The sequence below is a fragment of the Populus euphratica genome, unplaced genomic scaffold, assembly GCF_000495115.2.
Source record: "Populus euphratica unplaced genomic scaffold, PopEup_1.0 scaffold97.1, whole genome shotgun sequence".
In the NCBI taxonomy this organism is placed as follows: domain Eukaryota; kingdom Viridiplantae; phylum Streptophyta; class Magnoliopsida; order Malpighiales; family Salicaceae; genus Populus; species Populus euphratica.
The window spans coordinates 405,250-428,314 of NW_011499981.1; the positions used below are offsets into that span (position 1 = coordinate 405,250).

At 35.7% G+C, this 23,065-nt stretch overlaps 2 protein-coding genes across 3 annotated transcripts; one reads left to right on the plus strand and one right to left on the minus strand.

The window, feature by feature from the left end:
* Positions 1-1,173: 1,173 nt before the first annotated feature.
* Positions 1,174-13,141, plus strand: LOC105139830 (MAG2-interacting protein 2). The gene is given in 16 exon segments (XM_011046438.1): positions 1,174-1,426; positions 1,513-1,726; positions 1,836-2,046; positions 2,131-2,342; positions 3,006-3,987; positions 4,115-4,292; positions 4,510-4,702; positions 4,705-5,493; positions 5,901-5,989; positions 6,272-6,631; positions 7,253-8,211; positions 8,213-8,301; positions 8,333-8,512; positions 8,675-8,940; positions 9,032-12,275; positions 12,378-13,141. Coding segments are annotated over 15 exon segments (7,437 nt in total). The 5' UTR covers positions 1,174-1,336; the 3' UTR covers positions 11,657-12,275; positions 12,378-13,141.
* A 3,101-nt stretch (positions 13,142-16,242) lies between these two features.
* LOC105139787 (scarecrow-like protein 18) lies at positions 16,243-17,846 on the minus strand. 2 transcript variants are annotated; one of them, XM_011046394.1, is made up of 2 exons: positions 16,974-17,846; positions 16,243-16,847 (listed from the first exon to the last, which is right to left on the minus strand). In XM_011046394.1, the coding sequence occupies exons 1-2, from the start codon at positions 17,666-17,668 to the stop codon at positions 16,364-16,366; spliced, it is 1,179 nt and encodes a 392-aa protein (XP_011044696.1). In that variant the 5' UTR covers positions 17,669-17,846; the 3' UTR covers positions 16,243-16,363. The 2 variants fall into 2 exon arrangements, with proteins under 2 accessions (XP_011044696.1, XP_011044695.1); XM_011046393.1 differs by having other exon boundaries at positions 16,243-17,846.
* Between the last annotated feature and the right edge of the window lie 5,219 nt (positions 17,847-23,065).

The window sequence follows — 23,065 nt, forward strand, 5'->3', positions numbered from 1 at the left end:
CAGGTTTTTTACTTACCAATTCATTAATGTTTGACTATAATTAGTTTGTTGCACGAACTCAATTCATTAATATTTGCGTACAATTAGTCTGTTCTATGAACTCAAGAGATTACCCACGCTCTTTCAACATTGTAGACAAGCAAAATACAAACAAATATGCATAGCACACACGCAAAAAGACTTATAAATATATATTTGGAGTAAATGAAAATTTAAGATTGGTCATGTAATAATAATTTATGCCTCAGGCGCAGTGATTTTGCAAATAGCCTTGGTCGCATACGTCGCAAATGCATTGATTTAAAAGCCCAAGGAAAAAAATTCTTCTGCAAAAGAGATTGGGAGTTGAGAGTGTATTTGTTTTTGAATTTAAAACTGGAGGATTTTTTTTTAAATTACTTTAAATTATTTTATTTTGTGATTTTGGATGGTTTGATATGTTAATATTAAAAATAAATTAAAATAATATTATTTTAATATATTTTTAAAAACAACTATTATTGTAATTTCAAACACTATATTTTAAATGAGAGATAAACAGAGGGAGAGATTAACAGCGTATTTGGAAGTATGATTGTAATTATTTTTTAAAATATTTTTCACTCAGAAAAATATATTAATAATATTTTTTTATTTTTTAAAAATTATTTTTAAGATCATCACATCAAAATTATTTAAAAATATCAAAAATATATTAATTCAAAGTAAAAAAATTTAATTTTTTTTAAAAATACTTTTAAAAAGTACTCCAAACAAACACCAAGAGTTAGAAAATCAAAGCAAGAAAGATGAAGAGTGAGAAAATGAAATGAATAAAGGGTTAATTTCTTGGGTAGTATAAGATAAAATACACTATAAAGGAAAAATTGAAATTTTTCTAATTTTCTTTTTGCTATTAGAGATTACCAATCTTGCTAATGTGGGGCATTTAATTTTTTAAAAATTGGAAATAATTTTGTTATTTTAGAACATTATGGTGAGAATGTTCAACTAGGGGATGATTTGGTTATAATATGCTATTATTTGGCTTATTTGGTTTTTAATTTATGATAATTTGTTTTTTTTCTCATCAATTTTTATTTATTTTTAAATATTTTGATGTTCACATTTCCAATTCTTTTATAAATTCTAACAATGATGCTACAAGTAAAAGCAAAAACGCCGAAGGTTATTACAAATGGGCTTTAAACGCCCAGTCTTTCCTGATTAGCAATGGGCCTTTCTCTTCAAGTTTGGAGAAAGAAGAAGAAGAAGAAGGAAGCATCACCACCCTCCTTCCTTCTGCCGGTTGTTTCTCCGTCTTGCCACACAGAAACGGCGTCGTCTACCATCGTCAATGGTGGAAGACGAAGTGCTTTACGAGACACGTCTTCATGTCTCCAGACCTTACACTCCTAATTACCCTCCTCTTCAACACTCCAACAAGGTCTCTCGATCTCTCTCTCTTCGCTTTAATCTCTACTTCTTAATCACAATTAACGTATTGATTCGTGTTTTCTGTGAACAATTCAGGTAAACCGGGTCGGTTTTTGGTCGATAATCAAAGATAAATGGAGTGATTACAGAAATTACAATGCTAATTATTCAAGATTAGCGACAAGAATTAAGAGGAATTTGTCGCTGTTTATATCTCCGAGAGGTGAATATGTTGCTGTTGCAAGTGCAAATCAAATTACGATTTTTTCCAAAGAGAATGATTATCAGCAACCTCACGGCATTTTCACCTGTAAGACTTTAATTTTAGTTACGTTGTCAATTACAAGTTCAGATCCTTAATAATTTCTTTATTCTTATTTTTTTTTGTTCTGTTGATTTGTTTCTGGATTTTATGTCAGGTAGCAGTGGTGGTGTGTTTACGTGCGGAGTTTGGTCGGAAACTCATGGTGTTTTAGGAGTTGTTGATGATAGTGATACGGTTTATTTTATCAAAGTGAATGGGGAAGAGATTACGAGAATTAGTAGACGGCAGTTAAAAGTGAGTTCGTCGATAGCAGGGTTGATTCCGCAGGATGATGATGATAAGGATGCGCAGCGGCGGTCTTGTTTGTAAGTGTTCATGAATTTGTGTGTTGATCATTTGTGAAGTTAAGTGATTTTGATGGATGATTAGTTGGTTGAAAAGTTTTTCAGGTGTAGTTTTGTTATTATCACAGCAGATGGATGTCTTCGTCAAATTGAGATTGGTACAGAGCTAAGTGCTTCTGTTTCAAATAGCGAGGTGAAGTTGCCGGGGAAGTTTCCTAAGGATGTTTTCTGCTTTGACTATAGTTCGGAATGTTTGTTGCTTGTTGCTGTTGGTAGTGCAGTTGGCCTCTCGGAATTAACTGGTGGAAATTCTGCTGGTATGTTTTAGTCATCTTTGTTTTCATTGTGGTGCTTTAGAGTTTGAATTTATAGAGAGGTTTGTGTAATTGATGTAATATGATTCAATAAATGTACATTTGACTGGATAGACACCAGAATGCAATGATTTCTCTAGTTTCTGAACAATATCAGAATTTTGAATATCAATTTATCTTATTTTTCTAACCTTCATGTAGGGGGATGCCTGTCAACTCGTTTAATCTCTTATAAGAGTTTAAGTTTCCAACTATATTCTATATATGCAAGTACCAAAGCATGTTATTATTTGTAGCCTGACTTGCATTCCTCAAGGGAAGATCTTAGGTTTTAGTCCTGTTAAGCAGATGATTACTTTAATTTTCAGATAAATCCTTGTGTCTAGCCCATACATATGGATACTCACACAGGGTATTGAGATTCTCCATTTTTTTCTTTACTCTCTGGAGCATACTAAAATTGAAAAGGAAAAAAGTAATATTCTAACTGATATTTTGGTTCATGAAATTGTAATGCAATTTGCATAGGCAAAAATGTAGATGGTGAAATTAAAGATGTACAAGACCACCTCAGGCAGCTTGGAAAGTCATTTTTTTTTTACTTTCTTTTCCGTTTTAAATCATATCACCCAGATTTTGATTTTATATTCTAATATTTTTTTTCAGGATCTTGCACTCTTTCTCTTTGGTGGAGAAGTCAAAACTTTGATTTGGAACCATTGTCTTCTATTCAGTTTGAAGGCTTATACTCCAAATCAAGAGATGCCATACTAGCATGTCCAAAGGTGCTAATTTCACCACTTGGCAAGTTTGTCGCCACTTTAGATATATCAGGATGCTTGCACATATTCAAGATGGATAAAGAAAGCCGTTCACTTTTGATATTTTCTGGTGAAGAGAAATTAGGTTCACAAGGAACCAGTAACTTAACAAACGGACAGAATGAGGTTTTAAGTGATGTTGTGGATTTTACTTGGTGGTCTGACCACATCATGACTATTGCAAATCATGGCGGCACTGTGATCATGCTTGATATTGTTACTGGCTTAAAGTTTCAAGAGGACGACCATCTATATTCAATTATTGTTTTGGATAGAATACAGCAGTTTCAAGGACACATATTTGTTTTAGATAGCAAAATCCCATCTAATCATAGCAGAGAATCAGGTGATGCACACAATGTAGAGCAGATCATGGGAGGCAGAAGTGATCAATTTGATGTTTCCCAGTTGCGCTGGAGTCTGATCTCACTTTCAAAGATATCTGTTCCTGAAATGTACAATATCTTAATTAGTAGTCTTAAATATCAAGCTGCCTTGAACTTTGCCAATCATCATAGTTTGGACAGAGATGAAGTTTTGAAATCTCAGTGGTTGCACTCTGGCCAAGGAAAAGATGATATAAATATGTTTTTGTCCAAAATAAAGGATCACAGTTTTGTCATTTCTGAATGTGTTGATAAGGTTGGACCAACAGAAGATGCTGTAAAAGCTTTACTTTCATATGGGCTGCATGTAACTGATCAATTCTGTTTTTCAGAGTCAAAATCTGATAAAGGGAGCCAGATCTGGGATTTTCGTAATGCTAGACTTCAGCTGTTGCAATTCAGGGACAGGCTAGAGACCTATATGGGGATAAACATGGGCAGGTATTATGTTCTCTGGAAACTCAACACCTTTCTCCCTCATGGTTTGCAAATAACAATAAGATAGAACGTGGCATCAGATCTGGACAACCATTTTGATATATTTTATGAACCTTTACTTGCGAAACAGGCTAAATACCTTGGTGCATATGCATGCTACACTAGTTCCTACAGATGTTGTGGATAAAAAGACATCCAACTATTCTTTCTTAGATATTGAAGCTGTTTCTATAAGCTACAAGCAGAAAAATCTCATGCAAATTTCTCGATTAAGTTCCAATTTCATATTTTTGTTTAATTTGGATAATTGAAGATGTTAAATCTACATGTATGATTTGATTCTTTTCTTTCATATGTGAAAAGCTTTGGTACAATGATTTTATAATGCTATGGGTTTTATTATTCTGCTGTTGTTATTTTTATCATTGCTGGAAGTTTCTTATGTGATTAAAGAAATAGTGCATTAAGTATTCTGGAATTACTTTTAAATTATTACTTGTATTGACTGACTGCTTATTGACTTAGTCTTTGTGCAGGTTTTCTGTACAGGAATATAGCAAATTCCGTGTTATACTTGTCAGTGAAGCTGCCATAGCACTTGCTGAAAGTGGGAAAATCGGTGCCCTAAACCTCCTCTTCAAGCGTCATCCGTATTCGCTATCTCCTTCAATGTTGAAAATATTAAGTGCTATTCCTGAAACTGTTCCTGTTCAAACCTATGGCAGCTTCTTCCTGGGAGATCTCCTCCCCCAAGAATTGCTCTTAGGGAAGAAGATTGGATAGAATGTGAGGAGATGGTAAACTTTATCAATAGGCCACCTGAGAATCATGAGATTGGCATCCAGATCCGAACTGAGCCCATTGTCAAACTGTGCCTTGGTTATCTTTGGCCGTCATCTAGTGAACTTTCTGAGTGGTACAGGTGTAGAGCTAGAGATATTGATAGCTGCAGTGGCCAGCTTGACAACTGTCTCTTCTTGATTGATTTTGCTTGCCGCAAAGGCATCTCTGAGTTACAGAAGTTTCATGAAGATATTCTATACTTGCACCAGCTCATTTATTCAGATGAAAATGATGCTGACACATGTTCCAATATGAGCCTTATCTCCTGGGAACAATTATCTGATTATGAAAAATTCAGAATGATGCTTAAGGGAGTGAAAGAGGAAAATGTGGTAAAAAAACTGCATGATAGGGCAGTTCCATTTATGCAAAATAGGTTTCACAACATCCCTGTTACTAAAGATCAGGATATAGATGGGCATTTTCCCTCAGTTCACATGGGCGATTCATTTCTGGTTAAATGGCTGAAGGAAATTGCTTCGGAGAATAAACTGGACATATGCTTGATGGTTATTGAGGAAGGATGCAGGGAATTGCATGTTAATGGTTTCTTCAAGGACGAGATTGAAGCTGTAGATTGTGCATTGCAGTGCATTTATTTGTGCACTGTTACAGATAGATGGAGTATAATGGCTGCCTTATTGACAAAGCTCCCACAGAAGCAAGGTAAAGTCTGTGTAATGCATATAGATTCTTATTAACCCAAAGATGTAGTTATGACACTTCCAACTTGACATGGGAATTGGCTAAGAAGATAAAGATCATTCCAATTAAGTTCTGCTCTCAAGTTTGGGTTGCTTTTAATTTCAGAAGTTGTGGTAACATGGGTTTTCTTTATCACTTTTCCTGGATCTGAAACTATACTTTTCTTTTTAAGTTCCCCTTGTATATTCTAGAGTCTTGGCTTTAATGACTAATATATTCTGCTGAAGACAGATGTATAGAAAGATCAAAATACACTTAACAAATGGCATATTTATGTGTGCATTTTTATTATGGAGATTGTTCGGCTTTCTTTGATTTTGGAATTATCAATGATAAAAAAAATAATCAATAGCATTTCACCTTAACAGATGTTGGAATATCTATTGAGGGCCTTGAGAAACGACTAAAACTTGCTGAAGGTCATATTGAAGCAGGGAGGCTTTTGGCATTGTATCAGGTTTGTCATTTGTTTTCTATGGCCCATGCTTCTTTTGATCAGGGAATTCATTTCAAGCATCAAGTAATGGAATCATTAGATATGTGTTTCTATTCAGGCATCTTCACTCTCTAACATGTTATTTACTTTAATTTTGTGGAACAATAATGATAAATGAATTTTTTTTTGAGGCTTTCAGCATTCTAAAAGTGAGACTGCAATGCAGATTGTGTGGTTGAGAGCCATTAACTGCTCTTGTAATTTGTTCGCACTAATGTGATAGCATTGAATTGTTTGTTTCAGGTTCCAAAGCCAGTGAAGTTTTTCCTGGAAGCTCATGCAGATGAAAAAGGTGTAAAACAGATTCTTCGTCTTATACTCTCAAAATTTGTTCGGAGACAGCCAGGTCGATCAGATAATGATTGGGCAAACATGTGGCGTGATGTGCAATGCTTGCGAGAGAAGGTTTTTCCTTTCCTCAACCCAGAGTATATGCTTGTGGAATTCTGCAGAGGAATGCTGAAAGCTGGGAAATTTTCTCTTGCAAGAAATTATCTGAAAGGTACAAGTTCCGTAGCCTTAGCATCAGAGAAAGCAGAAAATCTTGTTATTCAAGCAGCACGGGAGTACTTCTTCTCAGCTTCAAGTCTCTCTTGCTCTGAAGCAAGCACACATGTTAAGCTTTGTTATGGCTTGAGATATCTGGCAATAATTTGATATGTTTTCTCTTTATATATCCATCATAAATCCACTCGTTCTGAATTTGAATATTTATTTAGTATGCCATGTTTTGTTTTGCTAGGAATTGTTTGAAAGGCACTCTTGTATGACAGCAGCTATTTTTTATTAGATATCTGTGCATTGGTGAAAATCTTTTGGTTTATTGTTCATTATATGTCAAAAAATGAATTTTCTAGCTATTAACATGTCATATCTTTTTGGTGTGCCTATTTCCACGATGCTATAACATACTTTATGGAATAAGTAATGGTAACATATAGTTTTTCTAAATTTTCTTACAAGCAACATTATAATATACAGTACTGTTTTCATCATTGTTATGGGGTGCTATTGGGGTATATATATTATTACAAATATAAATATTTATATATAAACATATTAAAAAAAAGCTCTCTGTAAATTCTTTTATTATCACTATTGTAGGTAGTAATTCTGGCTTATTTAGATTTATATTCTCATTGAATTCCAGCTGACATGATTCGTTTGTCAAATGGCTATCTTCCTGTATAAATTGATTGATTATATTTCTGCAACTTGTTTCAGATCTGGAAGGCCAAGGAATGCCTTAATTTATTTCCAAATAGCAGAAATGTTCAGACAGAGGCTGATTTAATTGATGCTCTCACTGTTAAACTTCCCTACCTTGGAGTGACTCTACTACCCATGCAGTTCAGGCAAATAAAGGATCCTATGGAGATCATCAAAATGGCAATCACTAGCCAAGCTGGAGCTTATCTACATGTTGATGAACTCATTGAGGTTGCCAAACTTCTTGGGTTGAACTCTTCAGATGATATATGTACTGTTCAGGAAGCTATTGCTAGAGAAGCTGCAGTGGCAGGTGATCTGCAATTGGCATTTGATCTCTGCCTTGTTCTTGCCAAAAAAGGGTATGGTCCTGTTTGGGATCTATGTGCTGCAATAGCAAGGGGTCCTGCCCTTGAAAATATTGATATAGGCTCTCGAAAACAGCTGCTAGGTTTTGCTTTGAGTCATTGTGATGAGGAATCTATTGGCGAGTTGCTTCATGCGTGGAAAGATCTTGATATGCAAGGCCAGTGTGAGAATTTGTCTATCTTGACTGGGACAAGTCCGTCCAGCTTCTCAGATCAAGGTTCCTCCATTACATCACTCCCAGCTCATGGAATAGAAGAAATAGTTGACCTCAAAGATTTCTCTGAACTGGTTGGAGGAGCAGGCAGTGGAGATCAAGAAGTTTGTTTCAGTAACATTAAAAATACACTTTCTTTTGTTACTAAAAACTGGCATGTGGATAGTGGAACTGATCTGGAATCTTTTTTGCGGGAAAATGGAAAACTTCTATCTTTTGCGACTATTCAACTCCCATGGTTGCTTGAATTGAGTAAGAAAGCAGAAAATGGTAAGAAAATTTCCAACTTTATCCCTGGAAAGCATTATGTCAGCATAAGAACAGAAGCTGGGGTAACTATCCTGTCCTGGCTGGCAAGAAATGGTTTTGCTCCCAGAGATGATGTTATTGCCTCTGGCAAAATCAATCATAGAACCACCTGCTACTGAAGAGGAAGACATCACAGGGTGCTCTTTCTTATTGAATCTCGTGGATGCCTTCAGTGGAGTAGCAATAATAGAAGAGCATCTTAGTAGCAATAATAGAAGAGCAGCTAAAGATGCGGGAGAATTACCAAGAAATTTGCAGCATCATGAATGTGGGAATGACATACAGTTTATTACATAACTCTGGAGTTGAGTGCAAGGGTCCGGCTCAGAGGAGAGAGCTACTGCTGAGGAAGTTTAAAGAGAAGCACAAAGTACCTAGTTCAGGTGATTGGATTTAGTCCTTTACATGACTTGAAAAATCTACTTGGCATACAAGTTCAATATGGCCCTATTTATAATATCATCTCTTAATAAAATAACACTCAATGTTATTTCCAGTGCAATGATGGTATTTCTCCTGTTTGTTGTTTTGCCTATTGAATGCAGATGAAATGACCAAAATCGCTGTAGAACAGTCCACGTTTTGGAGGGAATGGAAGTTTAAATTGGAAGAAAAAAAACGTGTAGCTGAACAATCTAGAGTGTTGGAGAAAATCATTCCTGGAGTTGAAACTGGGCGTTTTCTGTCTGGTGACCTTGACTACATCAAGAGTGCTATTTTCTCCTTGATTGAATCAGTAAAGTTGGAAAAGAAGCACATTATAAGGGACATGTTAAAATTGGTCGATGCCTATGGATTAAATCACACTGAGGTATTTTAAGTGTGTAAATATCTTTATGCTTGGAGGAGACATCTACTTGCTCTCTTTACTTGTTATATAATGTATTTTCTCTGTCCTGCAGGTGCTACAATGGTATCTAAGTTATTTTCTTGTTTCTGAGGTTTGGACTGATGATGATATTAAGGCTGAAATTTCAGAGGTCAAGGAAGAAATAGTTGGCTGTGGTTCTGAAACCATCAAAACTATCTCCTTGGTTGTATACCCCACAATTGATGGGTGCAACAAGATATGCCTTGCATGTATATATGGCCTCCTCTCTGATTGCTACTTGCGGCTGGAAGAAACCAAAGAATCATTGTCAACAGCTCATCCAAATTCATCAAATTTGTCTGCTCTTGAATTAGCTCATTTGTACAAGGTGTTTGAACAAGAATGTCAAAGGGTTTCCTTTATTAATAACCTAAACTTTAAGAATGTTGCTGGATTAGATGGTTTAAATTTGCAGTCTTTCCGAAAGGAAGTCTTTTCACGTGTTGATGAATTTAGCGTGGAAGCCTTGGCAAAAATGGTACAAGCATTGGTCAGTATCTACACTGATTCAGTACCGGAAGGTGTCATACTGTGGCCAGATGTCTACAAACATTATGTGATGAGTTTATTGATGAATTTGGTAAATAGACTTAGAACAGAGTTTGATGTCAGAAATGCTGAAAAGTTTCAGGACTTTATGAGTTGACTGGATTAAACCTATGATTTTTGTAGAACATATATCAGGCTTTTGGCACTTTCAGATTCTTTAGATATTATGAAGCAATACATCACAGTGATTATACCACTGCATGATTCTCATGAGAGTATACCAGATGACTCAAAATGGCAGGATTGCCTCATCATCCTATTGAACTTTTGGCTTAAATTGAGCGAAGAAATGCAGGAAATGTTGTTAAATGACAGGTCAGTTGGAAAATTCAGGTTTGATCCAGAGTTCTTATCTAGTGGTCTGAAGGTTTTTATGAGGATGGTGATGAAGGACCGTGTTTCACCAAGTCAGGTCTGGGGCACCTTAATTGGTTATGCAAGCTGTGGTTTAATTGGTGATTTTTCTGTTGAGATACCAATTTTCTGTAGATCTATGTTATATGCTGGTTGCGGGTTTGGAGCCATTTCAGAAGTATTCTTGGAAGCAATGACGAAGTGTGCCATCAGTTCAGCTCCAACTGCTGACAATGAATCCCTGGATCTTCCTCATCTCTATATAAATATGTTGGAGCCGATTCTAAGAGATTTGGTTGGTGGATCCCATGAACACCAGAATTTGTATCAATTTTTATCATCTCTGAGTAAGTTGGAAGGTCAAATAGAGGATTTGCAAAGAGTCAGGCATGCAGTTTGGGAAAGAATGGCTCAATTCTCTAATAATTTGGAGCTCCCTAGCCATGTTCGAGTATATGTTCTAGAGATTATGCAGTTCATAACAGGTAGAAACATTAAGGGCTTCCCTACAGAGCTAGAATCTAATCTATTATCATGGGAAGGATGGGATGGGTTGCTCTCTACCAGTAAAAAGAGTGAGACTTCTGCAAATCAGGGGTTGCCTGATCATGTAGATACTTCTAGCGGGTTTACAAGTACACTGGTTGCCCTCAAATCATCTCAGCTTGCATCCTCCATATCCCCTAGGATAGAAATTACCCCTGATGATCTCGTGAATATTGAGACTGCAGTCTCTTGCTTCTTGAAGTTGTGTGCATCTTCCTGTACAGAACCTCATTTTGATGCATTGATAGGCATTTTAGAAGAGTGGGAAGGTTTTTTTGTAATGGAAAAAGATGAAGTAGATACCACAGAAGCAACAGAAGCAGAAAATTGCTGGAGTAATGATGGTTGGGATGGAGGATGGGAAAGCTTTCAGGATGAAGAAGCTCCTGAGAAAGAGAAGACAGAGAATTCTAATCATTTTCATCCTTTACATGTTTGTTGGATGGAAATTTTCAAAAAGCTCATCGGGTTGTCCCAGTTTAAGGATGTGTCAAGGCTGATTGATCGATCACTTTCAAAATCTTATGGAATATTGCTTGATGAAGGTGATGCTAGGAGCTTGAGCCAGGCTGTACTTGAGAAGGATACTTTTTTGGCTCTAAAAATGGTGCTTCTTCTGCCTTATGAGGCGATACAGTTGCGGTGTTTGGATGTAGTTGAAGACAAGCTGAAACAAGGAGGGATTTCGGACTCGGCTGGCAGGGACCATGAGTTCTTAATGCTCGTGTTATCTTCTGGGGTTATCTCAACTATAATCGCCAAAACCTCTTACAGCACTACTTTCTCTTATCTCTGCTATTTGGTTGGGAATTTCTCACGCCAGAGTCAGGAAGCTCAGTCATTAACAATCATGAACAAGGGAACAAATGAACATGTAAACACAGAGAAAGACGTGTTATTATTTTTCAGAAGAATCATGTTCCCCTGCTTCATTTCAGAGCTTGTGAAGGGTGATCAGCAGATCCTAGCAGGATTTCTCATTACCAAATTTATGCACACAAATCCTTCTCTCATTCTCATTAACATCACAGAGGCTAGTCTTAGTAGGTACTTGGAGAGGCAGCTCCATGCACTGCAGCAAGCTGACTTTTCTGCTGAGGAGATAATTTCCTGCGAAATGTTCAAGAATACGGTCTCCAGATTGACTATCAAGTTGCAAGATCTGATCCAGTCTGCATTGCCATTGATTTCTAGCAATGTTAGATGATAGGCTTGTTAGAAGATTTTCATGTCAGAATAGCAGTTGTATAAACTATCTTATGAACTCTTCATTTTTGCCCCTGAAGGGGGGTAGAGAGGGTTTGATTTTAGAAACCCATCTAGATCACAACACACGTGTGTGCATTGTTCCTTCCCCGGTTTTGTAAAAGAAGATAGCGTTAGCCTGGTTCTTCGGTCCACTGGCCTTTCCCAGTAAGATTTTTCAATTTTGCAACCTGGAATCGCTTGAACTTTTTTATTGTGTTTCAACTTTAGGATATTTTTGAACCTGTTTTTTCACATCAATCTCTCTCTTTTCTGATTAGTTCTTAATTAGGTTATTTAGTTCTTAAGGAGATATATAAAGACCCAAATTGGATTGGTGTATTGATGAGAATTTTAGATAGACTATTATTTGTCTAAGCAAATGTAACAACCACTAAATGTATTGGAAAGCCTACTGCCATAACATTCATTTATAGTCTTTTTGTTTGAAATGTTTCCATGGCCTTTTCCTTCAACTGTGTTTATTGTGTTGAGTTTCTTCTCTTGGGCAGTATGGGAGAGCTGGAAATTTATCTGGTTTGCAAGTGTAATAATCTATTTTGTTTGTGATAAAGGACAATGTGAGCTTGAACCCTTTTCTTTTGTGGATAATCTATACTTCTATGCTGATAAATGCCATTTTTTGAGGAAATGAACTTGTTTTTCCCTTGAATGTTTTGCAGCTACCAATCCTCCCAGGTGATGCTTATGCCATCAACAATGCCTTGTCTGCTGAGGGTGCACCTGATGATTATGAAACCTGTCTCAAACTTTTAGTTCATACTGGCGTGGTAGATAAATCTTCATTGAGTGGATTCCCAAAGTTTGATCGGATGCTTAGCGGCACGGTCTGGATGGGCATGTAGCTTCTCTTTTCCCTAGACATCCACTCCTCAAGGAAAATCAGGAATGGGTTACATCAGTCTCTCCAAAACCACCTCCAGAGAGAATCACCTTCACTTTCCCTGCGATCAGTTCTTCTGAACATATTGCACTTGTGTGTGGCGCTGGTAAAGCTGTGGTGGTGGGATCAGCAGTGGGAAGTAGTCAGAATTCTGATGCAAATGCTTCAAAGCTGCAGGATTGCATGTCTTATATAGCTGATGATTTCATCCCGTCCAAGTATATACTACATAGAGCTAGCAGCATGTTTATCTTCTCCTGTGTGGTTGATGATCAACAATGGACGTGCCTTCAGAATACAGAGATTTTCGCCTCCCAAGTCCTCAACCTTCCTGCCTGTGATGTTCTCAGGGGCGATAATATCCTGTCAGCTTTTCCAAAGTTTACACACCCCCCCACCCCCACCCACTCCATTTTCTGTCATAAATTTCTAATGATTGTTTTAGCTTAATTGTTGTTTGATAATTACCACCACCCTAAATATAAAAATACGTAGCTTTTGATAAATACTTTTTATCAAAATAATAATATTTTTTAAATTCATCAATGTTGATTTGGCCATGTTTTACTAAGTTAATTGAATTACAAGTTAATCAAAATTTAGTTTCATCAGGTCAATTTTTCTGTTGGGTTCAAATTAAACCTCTAATGTAATTTAGATTTCGAATCATGGATTTCTTAGATTTGAATTATAGACTAAATTTACCCTTTTGACCAACCATGATTCCCACTCGCTTACCCTTTCAAAGCCCAAAGATGTACGGGTTGTCTTAGTCTTACCCATTCACGACTTCTCTGGAACCCGTAACATAGCCAAGCTCCCTTCTAAATTTCATCTCCGGCATCATGCCCTAAGCGTGCCTCATTTATGTCGTCAAATATTTGCAGGGCTTTCTTCTACAATGGAAATAAACCTTTCCTCTCTTTTGTTTTGGAGTTTCATTGGGCTGGACTAAACAAAAGCTTACCCAGCAGAGGGCTGTACTCTTCTTCGATAAAACTGAGGAGTTATTAAATGTTATCAAATAATAATTGATCTTAATTCAGAAGGGGCTCTTTCCTTGATGTTTCATATTACATTACTGATTTAATTACCATGAGCACATGGTGTGTGTGTGTGTGTGTGTGTGTGTGTTAGATTATTTGAAATCTAAGTTTGATTCTGTTGTCTTCTGTCCGTGTGTCGACAACAATTTCACTTCTCATTGATTTAATGCGACCCAGCTTTACCACTTCAATTACTTCTGCTATTATTTGTGTCCTTTCATATTATATCCAATTTAGAGTGATGCTGAGAGATTTCTTACGTAAATCTACCTATAGTTGAAGGACAACATGCTAGCTTTCCGACATGTTGTGCCCAAGTACAAGAGATCTTGAGCTGAAATGAATGGCTAACTACTCATGTCAAGAAATATTGACGGCAGAGGAGAGGAGGATAGGGATATAAGCTCTCCCTTTCGTGTGTACAACGTGTAAGTACCTATGATTCATATGCTTATTATGAAAAGAAGCTGGATATTTGGATTTTATATTAGCCATATAATTCCTAATAAGGATTAGGGTTTCGGTGTAGGAATTGTATACATAAATATACCAAGCTTAATTTTTCAGTATGAATTTGATAATTAAGTTTAAATATAGTTGTAAAAGTTTGTGAAATTCTAAGCTCTTCTTTTCCATTATACGCGGCGTAAACTCATCACATATTTACATGACCCTCAATAAACTTGTATTCCATGTATGTATTAGTTAGCTCATTTTCTCCTTATATTAAAATATCTTTAATTAGTTTGAGCTTGCATATGAGTCACCCTTCCCGGAAAATGCTTTGAGAAAAAGATGACAACTGCTCCCATTCCATCTACAAAGCTTATCTCACCAAATACTCGCTTGTTTTAAGTGTTACTATTGAACCATGATCCTGCTTAAATACGTACACAGTTCTGTCAAAAACTCATCATTCACCTTAGCATTCATCATAGCTGTGTGTGTGTGTGTGTGTGTGATGAATAGTCGTTGCTCCCTTACATATTGTGTTGGTTCCTGTTGATGACGCCTCGCTAATTAATTGGCACCAAAGGGACAGTGATACTGCAGACAAAGTTCAGAAACAAATCTTAGACATTTGTTGTCACAGCTACTTTGTTTTGGGAATTATTGTTCTTATTTCTTGTTTATAATGTAATTTCTAAAAGCATTATATACTGCCATGGAAATAGTCAGTAGGCAACCATCAATTTTTTTTTATCAAGCAACATATATATGAATCGATGTGGATTTCAGTTTTGATTTTTTTTATTAGTCCCTTGCAATTTAAAAAAAAGTTGAGGTCCTAACTCTCACTTCTTCTCAATTCAACATAATATAAAATTATTGAATACAAATATATATGAAGAGTTGCTTATTGGTGATCAAGAGTGAGAGTACTATCTAGGAGAGTTAGAAAGAGACCTAGTATACATGAGTTTTGCTTATTGCTTATAGTGTAAAATACTAAATAGTACTCTTGCATGTATGATCAAATGCCAGATGAGTTAGTAGTGATGATAGAAATAGGAAAAGCAGAGGGCAAGGGCAGCAGCACGGCAAGAGATTACATCTCCATGGGTGCACCAACCCTAGCTAGCGGTAGCTAAGCCGTAAAACATGTCTTTGGCTTGAACACGCAAACTAAGATTTTAGATTTTTCCATGCTAGCTAGTGACCATCTTATCAGTGTCAGCTATTAGAGAGGAACCATGCTGCTAAAAGCTTATCGTGCCATCTTTCTTCTGTTTTTTTATTTTTTTATATGGAGATTGTGATAAATTACAAGACCAAGAAACCACATGACCATCTTTCTTCTACCTTCTCCTAATTAATTCTCTGATAAATTACAGCCCTTCCCTTCCTGGCATCATCATGCCAATGGCCATGCAAAGAGGTGCATGTTTACAAAATATGGGAGAATTTTAAATATAGTGCAGGCTTAGTTTTCATGTGTTGCATGCATGGCATTAGAGGAGGCAAGGTATAGGCAAGAAAAAGGTTTATTTTGGTAACTTCGATGATTTTGTTGCTGGGGAGACAAAGGGCAGATATTAGGGTGGTACCGATTAATGGTGCGGGAATGAAAGACAGCAATAGGAATATACGGGGTAACTTGGTGCTAAAAACAAGAAAAAAACCCTAGTTCGAGCTCATGTTCACCCATCCCCTCGATCTAAAAAGTTGAAACCACAGCTACCTAGCTAGATAGCTAGCTATATTCAATAAGACAAAGGAATTTCGGGAAACAATTGCGGGCTCTTCTCTCGTCATTAATTTGCTTGCAAATTAGTAAAAACTGATCAAGCATCACCATGGATAGAGCTTATGTATATTCCAATTAAGTAAAGCTAGCATTATTAATTATCATTAAAGATTGAAACATATATAACAACCTCAACACTGCACTGATATTTAATTAATTAGCAGACAAACAAGATAATCTTCTCAGAAAATGCCGCTAAATGCTTTGAGACTGCTTAAATTGTCAGTGGAAACTGACTGTCACCTTCCTCGATATAATATTGATGCTGTGTTCAAGATGAATACAATACATCGATTGTTCTAGCTGAATTAATTGATTAAGAAACAAAGAAATTAAAAAGTTAACTCCTGATCTAAATATAAGACAGATAATTATTACTATATTCATATAGGAGAACTAGCATTGATATATAAGAGGAGACATTAATGATTAATTAGAATAAGGCTATTGATATTTTAGCATGCATGCTAGCTACTGCCAGGAAGAGATAGAGAAGAGGGAATGATTCCGCCAACCTAAGAAGAAAGCATTTTTGAGAATCTGAAGCTGATAGCCCTCTGAAGGATAATGGAGCCTTAGCAAGAGCTTGGCCTGCGAAAGTGCAAAGGGACTCAATGGAACTTTGTTAAACCCTACACTCTTCATCATCATTTCCCAAGTCTCAAACTTCTTGTGCCTCTCTCTTCTTCCTTCTCCCTCTGCTGCTACTATGTCCATTATCTCTCTCCCAAACCATATCTGCTCAACTGCCAGTCTCTCCCTGTTCTTTGGTGGGAGGGTTGCCTCTAGGGAGTCAAAGAGAGCTTTGTAGTGATCCAAGGCCTCCAGGAATCTCTGCAGGAAGAGAGGCTGGTTGTGGTTGGCTTCCCTTTCAGCAACTGTCACCACCTTAGGGTTCAAGGCCTTGATTTTATGGAGAAAAAGGAGCAGTTCACGAGAATCATCCTTAAGGAACCTGTGAAGATACGAAACGCAGTTCACGGCCAGAGCTTCATCTGGGAGAAGAGTAATTGCCGAAGGGAGATAGAGGGCAAGAGAGGTAGGGTCATTGTTGAGAAGAAGAAGAGGATGGAATTGGAACCTGAGGCCCAAGGACTGAGCAAATTTCAAAAGGCGGTCTCCAGTCCTGTGTAGCATGTTCAAATCATGTCCAGTTCCAGTGATTCGAAGCCTAGGAGGAGGATAAAGAGTGTTGTTGGGTCGATCAGCTAGAGCTTGCATAAATGGAGGCCATTGCACCCCATGCATGATTTCAAAGTCTATGATGTGAATGGCTTGCTGCCCTCCTTGTACGGCTTCCAAGATAGCCTGATTGGCTGTTAGATGGCTGAATCTTATGAATGGGGTGATCTGATTCAAGGACAAATAGCAAGACCGAAGAGTCTCCTGATCCCAGTCATAGCTATTCAACATCTTATTATCAGTACCGCAAGGAGGAGAAGTATTAGCTATGTTGTTGATACTGAAAACATGAGGAGCAGGAGCAGTACTAGTGGGGATGCCATGGCTATCGAGGCGGATAGAAAGGGCTCGAACGAATTGATAAACCAACCTCTCAATAGAGTCACCACAAGGAGAAGAGTTGGAGGACAAAATGGAGAGGAGGCGTTTCGCGGCGGAGTAGTCAGATTGAGAGATGAGGTCTGCACAAGTGACTAGCAATTGACGCAATTGAAATGCTGTTTGTGGCCGCGGAATCTCTTCTTCTTGACCTTGAACATGGGAAGTAGATGAACTCATGAGCTGTGACTGTGACTGCAACTGTGAGCCAAGCATGGTGATCTATGCTAGAATCCAGCTGGTGACCTGCCTTGGCTGAAGCTTAAAATGCATCAGGTCAATTGTTCTTTCACAGCTTGGTAAAAAACATAAAAAGAAAAAAGATTTATCAAACAGTGAACCGTAAAATGCAGCTTGTGCTGAGCTTGGTGTGAAAAAGGGCAATTAATGGCGACAGAAACCAGCAGTCGGTCGTGGGTTGACATGGGCAGCAGGAGAGATGAAAACCAATTAAATACATTCGTCTGCCTCTACCTGCTACTGCTGCTGCAGCAGCTGCACGTCCCATTGCTCATCTTGCTCCAAGCTAGCAAGATACTCCAGTAATTAATTCTGCGTCTAATGGTGCATGGACTAATTAGACGTCGACTATTCTCTCTAACCGCCTCTTTCTTAATCAGGTGGATCAATTCTCAGGATAGACGCTGTAATTAAAAATATTTTTTTTAGATTCAAGTGAATCAACAGGTTAATTTACAGCATCTTAACTAATTAACTAATTTTACAGTTATTAAAATTAATAATCACTTAAATTTTTAGTGATTTTAAGATTTATGAAACTTAAATTAATAACTTCGAAAAAAAATTTAAAATTTAATTATTTAAATTATATCTATCAAAATTATACCTATTTTTTTTAATTCTATGAGTTACCAATATAAGAACTATATTCTAGAAATAATATTAAGAAGAATTAGTCTTCATTGACACAGGTTATTAAAAAGGATATTATCTATAGATATTAAAATAAAAAATAATAATAATTAGGTGGATGTCATGTTACAGGTAAGTAGACGTGGTACGACGTACGATCCTGAAAGAACAGTGAATCCCATCAAACTTTGTGTTGTGTTGCAGACTTTGGAATTTGCTCAGGGCCCGGGAAATTATATAATTATTATATATGGAATGTGTTTGATGAGTGTTTTTTGGCCGGTAGTTTTGGCCTTTTTTTAAATAAAAAAATGCTATTTATTTTAAGAACTATTAAACTAATATTTGTATACATGTTCTTTTAAATGAATTTTATATGAAACTAAAAAAATAAAAAAATCATTTAAATATATTTTTAATTAAAAAAACACATCCAATGTTAAGCTAGATTCCTTTCATGTTGATTTGGAAATCTTTCTTCTTTAAGCTTATAAAGCAGTGACATATATGTATAAACAAGTGATGAGATTCTTACAAGTAATCAAGTTGTTTTTAATACTAAAATAGTGGATTGTGATGTAGTTTTGACTTGATTCTTCATCCTGTTAGATAAAAAGTAACAAGCTTAATTTTTTATACATTAAAATTAATTTTATTTTTATTGTTAAAAGTATTCATCTCTAAATAAATACAGATAGAAAAACAAGGAATAAAACTTAAATTCTGATGTTACTAATATACTATTTCAATTTGTTTTTAGTTTTTTTAATTTATTACTTTTTTTCCTGATTATGATCTGAATAATTATTTTATTAATAAATCAATCTATTATTATAAAACAAATAATACAATTCGTATTCAAAATTGCAATCATCATCAGTAAAAATTAACAAAATATTTGACGATCCATGCCATGCCATGCTAGCCACAGCTGGGATTATGAGAGTCGCACAGTACTGCTGGATCCCTTCAAACTCATGGTCAGCTTACATCTCTACGCGGCTACTCTTTTAGTCTTTAATTTTTTTTATTAATATAAATATTAGAGTCAACTTACATATATAATTAATCCTATAAATTTTAAAATTAATATATAACTGTGTAAACTTCCAACATGCTTATTAAAAAACAAACTCAAGACTCAATTAATTAAGTTTTTTTTTATTGAATAGGATGATAAGTTATTATTAAAAATAAAGTAAACATAAATTATAAAAAATGGTTATGTAAAATTACAGTCTTTATATACATTACATGAGAGGTTAGAATCCAAGATCTTTTTTATCTAAGAGTAGACAGGGCAGGGCACTAACGTTAATTAAACTACATTTGACAATTAAACTATGAAACAAAAGGGTAAACAACCGCTATCATCAAGGATTCAGTTTTAGATTATTATAATTTTAAATATTATTTAATTTTTATTAAATTATGTTAAAAATTTAGGTTTAGAAAAGCTATAGTTTATAATTTTTTAATCTATTTCCATAAACTTCAATAGTAAAAAAAGGAATACTAAATTCATCACTATTTGTGAACATGTTACACCATGTTAATAACAGTTTATTTGAGTATTTAATAAATATTATTTTTTAAAATATTTTTTATTCAATATATATATATAAAAAATATTTTTTATTTTTTAAAATTTATTTTTAATATTAACATACCAAAAATAATTTTAAACAAAAATTTTTCTAACCAGTTTCAACAGTGCTCCATCACCCTTCGTGAGGGTGCAAAAGGAATTAATGTTGGATGATACTAACTTGATACATCCAAGATTGCAATAATTACAAGTGGGCCGAGGTAGAAGCATCAATAGTATTGTATGATTACAAATAAGTGAGTATTGACAGAAATAGGAAAAGCAGAGTTCAGCAGCAGCAGCAGGAGGGTAACGTCTGAATCAGATTGAAAGCTATATATTATATAAAAAATAAAGGGAATGATTTGATTCTATCTATCACTATTCATGGCTTGCAAATGCAATGGCATGCCATGCGTGCACTAACCCTAGCTAGCTAGATATAGTCATAACTTGAACACGCGAACTAAAAGTTATTGTGACTATCTCATCAGTGTCAGCTATCAAAGAGGAAGCAGCAGCAGCAGCGGCAGCTTGCCTAAAAGCTTGTGGTGACAAAACAAAATAAATAAATAACCATGGACGTACAGGACACGAGAGAGATCCATCACCCATCCCCAGCTAGCAGGAGAGCAGGAGGAGGAGGAGGGTTTTGACCACATGTGTGTGTGTGTGTGGGGTTTGCATGGTGGTAGAGGAGGCAAGAAAAAGGTCTATTTAGGGAAGTTCGATGATTTTGTAGTTGTTGAGGGGACAGGGGATAAATATTAGCGCTAATTAATTAACGGTGTTAATCTGGAATCCAGCAATGGGTATATAGTGAGGAAAGCAAGAAGATGCTGCCTGCAATATACTTAAAGTTAGAGATTGTAGGAGATAAGATTTCTGAATATATTAGGAAGTTTAAACAAGAGAGATAAAAGCCCTCCTCTAGTATTTATATCTGTAGGATTCTGTACAGTAACAAACATACAGTGTAGTACACAGACTTACCCTATACAAAGCCAATATGTGAAATAATCCTGTAATTCCAATAAAACTTTTTATAACGTTCAGGCTAAAAATGAAGACTTCATATAAAGTTTGGACTGAAGATAAGCAAATAAAACACGAGGAAAAGGCTTGGTAAAAATAGATAAATAGTGCTTAAATTATCATACCAAAATATAGTCTTAGGAGTAGGAGAAAACAAAAGATCTGAGAGCAAAGAACAAAGCTACAAAATCTCAGCAGTTTTATCAACAAGAGCTTTATATTCTACTTTAGTTTAATACCTTGTAATTGTTCTTTGCTTCCCGAACTTCCATGAGATAGGTGTATTGCTAAGATACAATAAGTAAGTGTTAATGGATTTTTGATCATTAACACTATTAACCCAATCAACATAAGTGAAATCATGCTAGAATGTTGAAATATTTAGAAAAAATCCAAAAAACAATAGGAACAAGAAAGAGATGCTAGAATGCCGAAAAAAGACCACATTTGGTTGAGGAGATTCAAAAATCCAAAAGGATGAAATTTGATAATATATTTTTGACTGATGAAAGCCTTATTGACAAGAAAAATTCAATTTAAGGCAAAACAAAGCCTTATTGACAAGAAAAATTCAATTTCAGGCAAAAAAAAGTCTAAAATCAGATATTTATAGACTCAATTAAATTTTATCCAAGGTTTTATTGAATTTATGGAGGGTTTAATTGCAAGAAAAATAGATTTTTAAGTCAATATATGCTTTTATTAGATGAAATTAAAGTTCTGAGGTCCAATTATAATTTTAAAGAGATGATTTGGTCAAATCAGGGGTTTAATTGTATAATTATTAAAGTTTAATAGTAAATTAGAGACTTGGTTGAAACAATCCGAAACTAGGGACCAAATCGAAAAAGACACTAAAATCAAGGGATCCAATTACAATTTATCTGGGGGGCTTGATTACAAAATTGTAAAAACATCCAAGGACCAAATCTGAAATATCTATTTTCATATGAAGACCATGCCGTTTCATAGCAATATTTCATCACCTTTCTTTAAAGTCATTTTAGCAACAAAAATAGCAGATTACTTTAGTTACGGGGAATGTATCATGGCTATTATTCCTCTACATGCCGTTACCAAGTTGAACGTTGCACTGCAGGGCATTCTTTGGCTTCTAAAAGCCAGAGAAAGAAGATGAAACAAGAGGGACAAAAACATTGAAGGGAGAATGAGACAGTGAGGAGAAAACAAAGAAAAAAATGGGACATAGAGGGAGAGTGTAAGGAAGAGGAGAAGAGAGAAAAGGGCGAGAGAGAGGGAATAATATGAAAGGGAAGGGAGCAGAAGAGAGAGGAGACACAAGACAAAGAAGGGGAAGAATTAAAAAGAAAACATAAAGGAGAAGTTTTGACAAATGAACAAAACACATAAAAAAGAGAGCAGAAGGAATAGAAAAAAGGAGGTAAGCCATTACAACCATCTCACAGCACACTGAAGCAACCAAACAGAGGCAAGGAAAAGAAAATAGAAACAGAGAGGAGAAAGAAAGCAGAAAAACATGCAGAAAAGAGGAAGAAGAACCATTGATTGACCAAAATCAGCACCCCAGGTCGCCGTCACCAGCACCTTCATGAAGCTGCTGCAGAGAAGGAAGAACATTGTTGACAGAAGGAACAAAAAAACAGAGGAAGAAAACAACACAGTGAAGCAAAGGAGAGAAGAAGAACCACCGTCACCCCCATAACAACTCTACCAGTCAGCAGCCTCCACCGCACCATTTGAAAGCCATAATTAATACTTAAAATTACATTTTTATCAAGGTTTTATATCATCATTTTGCACTTAAAGTATCAATAAATCCTTAACTAAAACATGTTTTATAATAACATATCCAATAATATAAGATATCTTTAATTTGTGGTAAATGTTCATTTTAAATACAGGCCTATCACATAAATAAAAGGTTGGTTTATTGATGAGTTTAAGAACTGAAATTGAAAGGACAAAGAGATGGCCAAACTTAGAAAAGAGATATTGGTGTAGCTCAAACCGGAATGCTGTTTGGTAATTGGGTCATATCTAGAGCTGTAGATCTCAGATTTAGGTCTACTTTATATGGATGGAAAGGTAAGACATAGACCTACAACTTTCATATGGAGCCGAAGATTTAAAAAGCC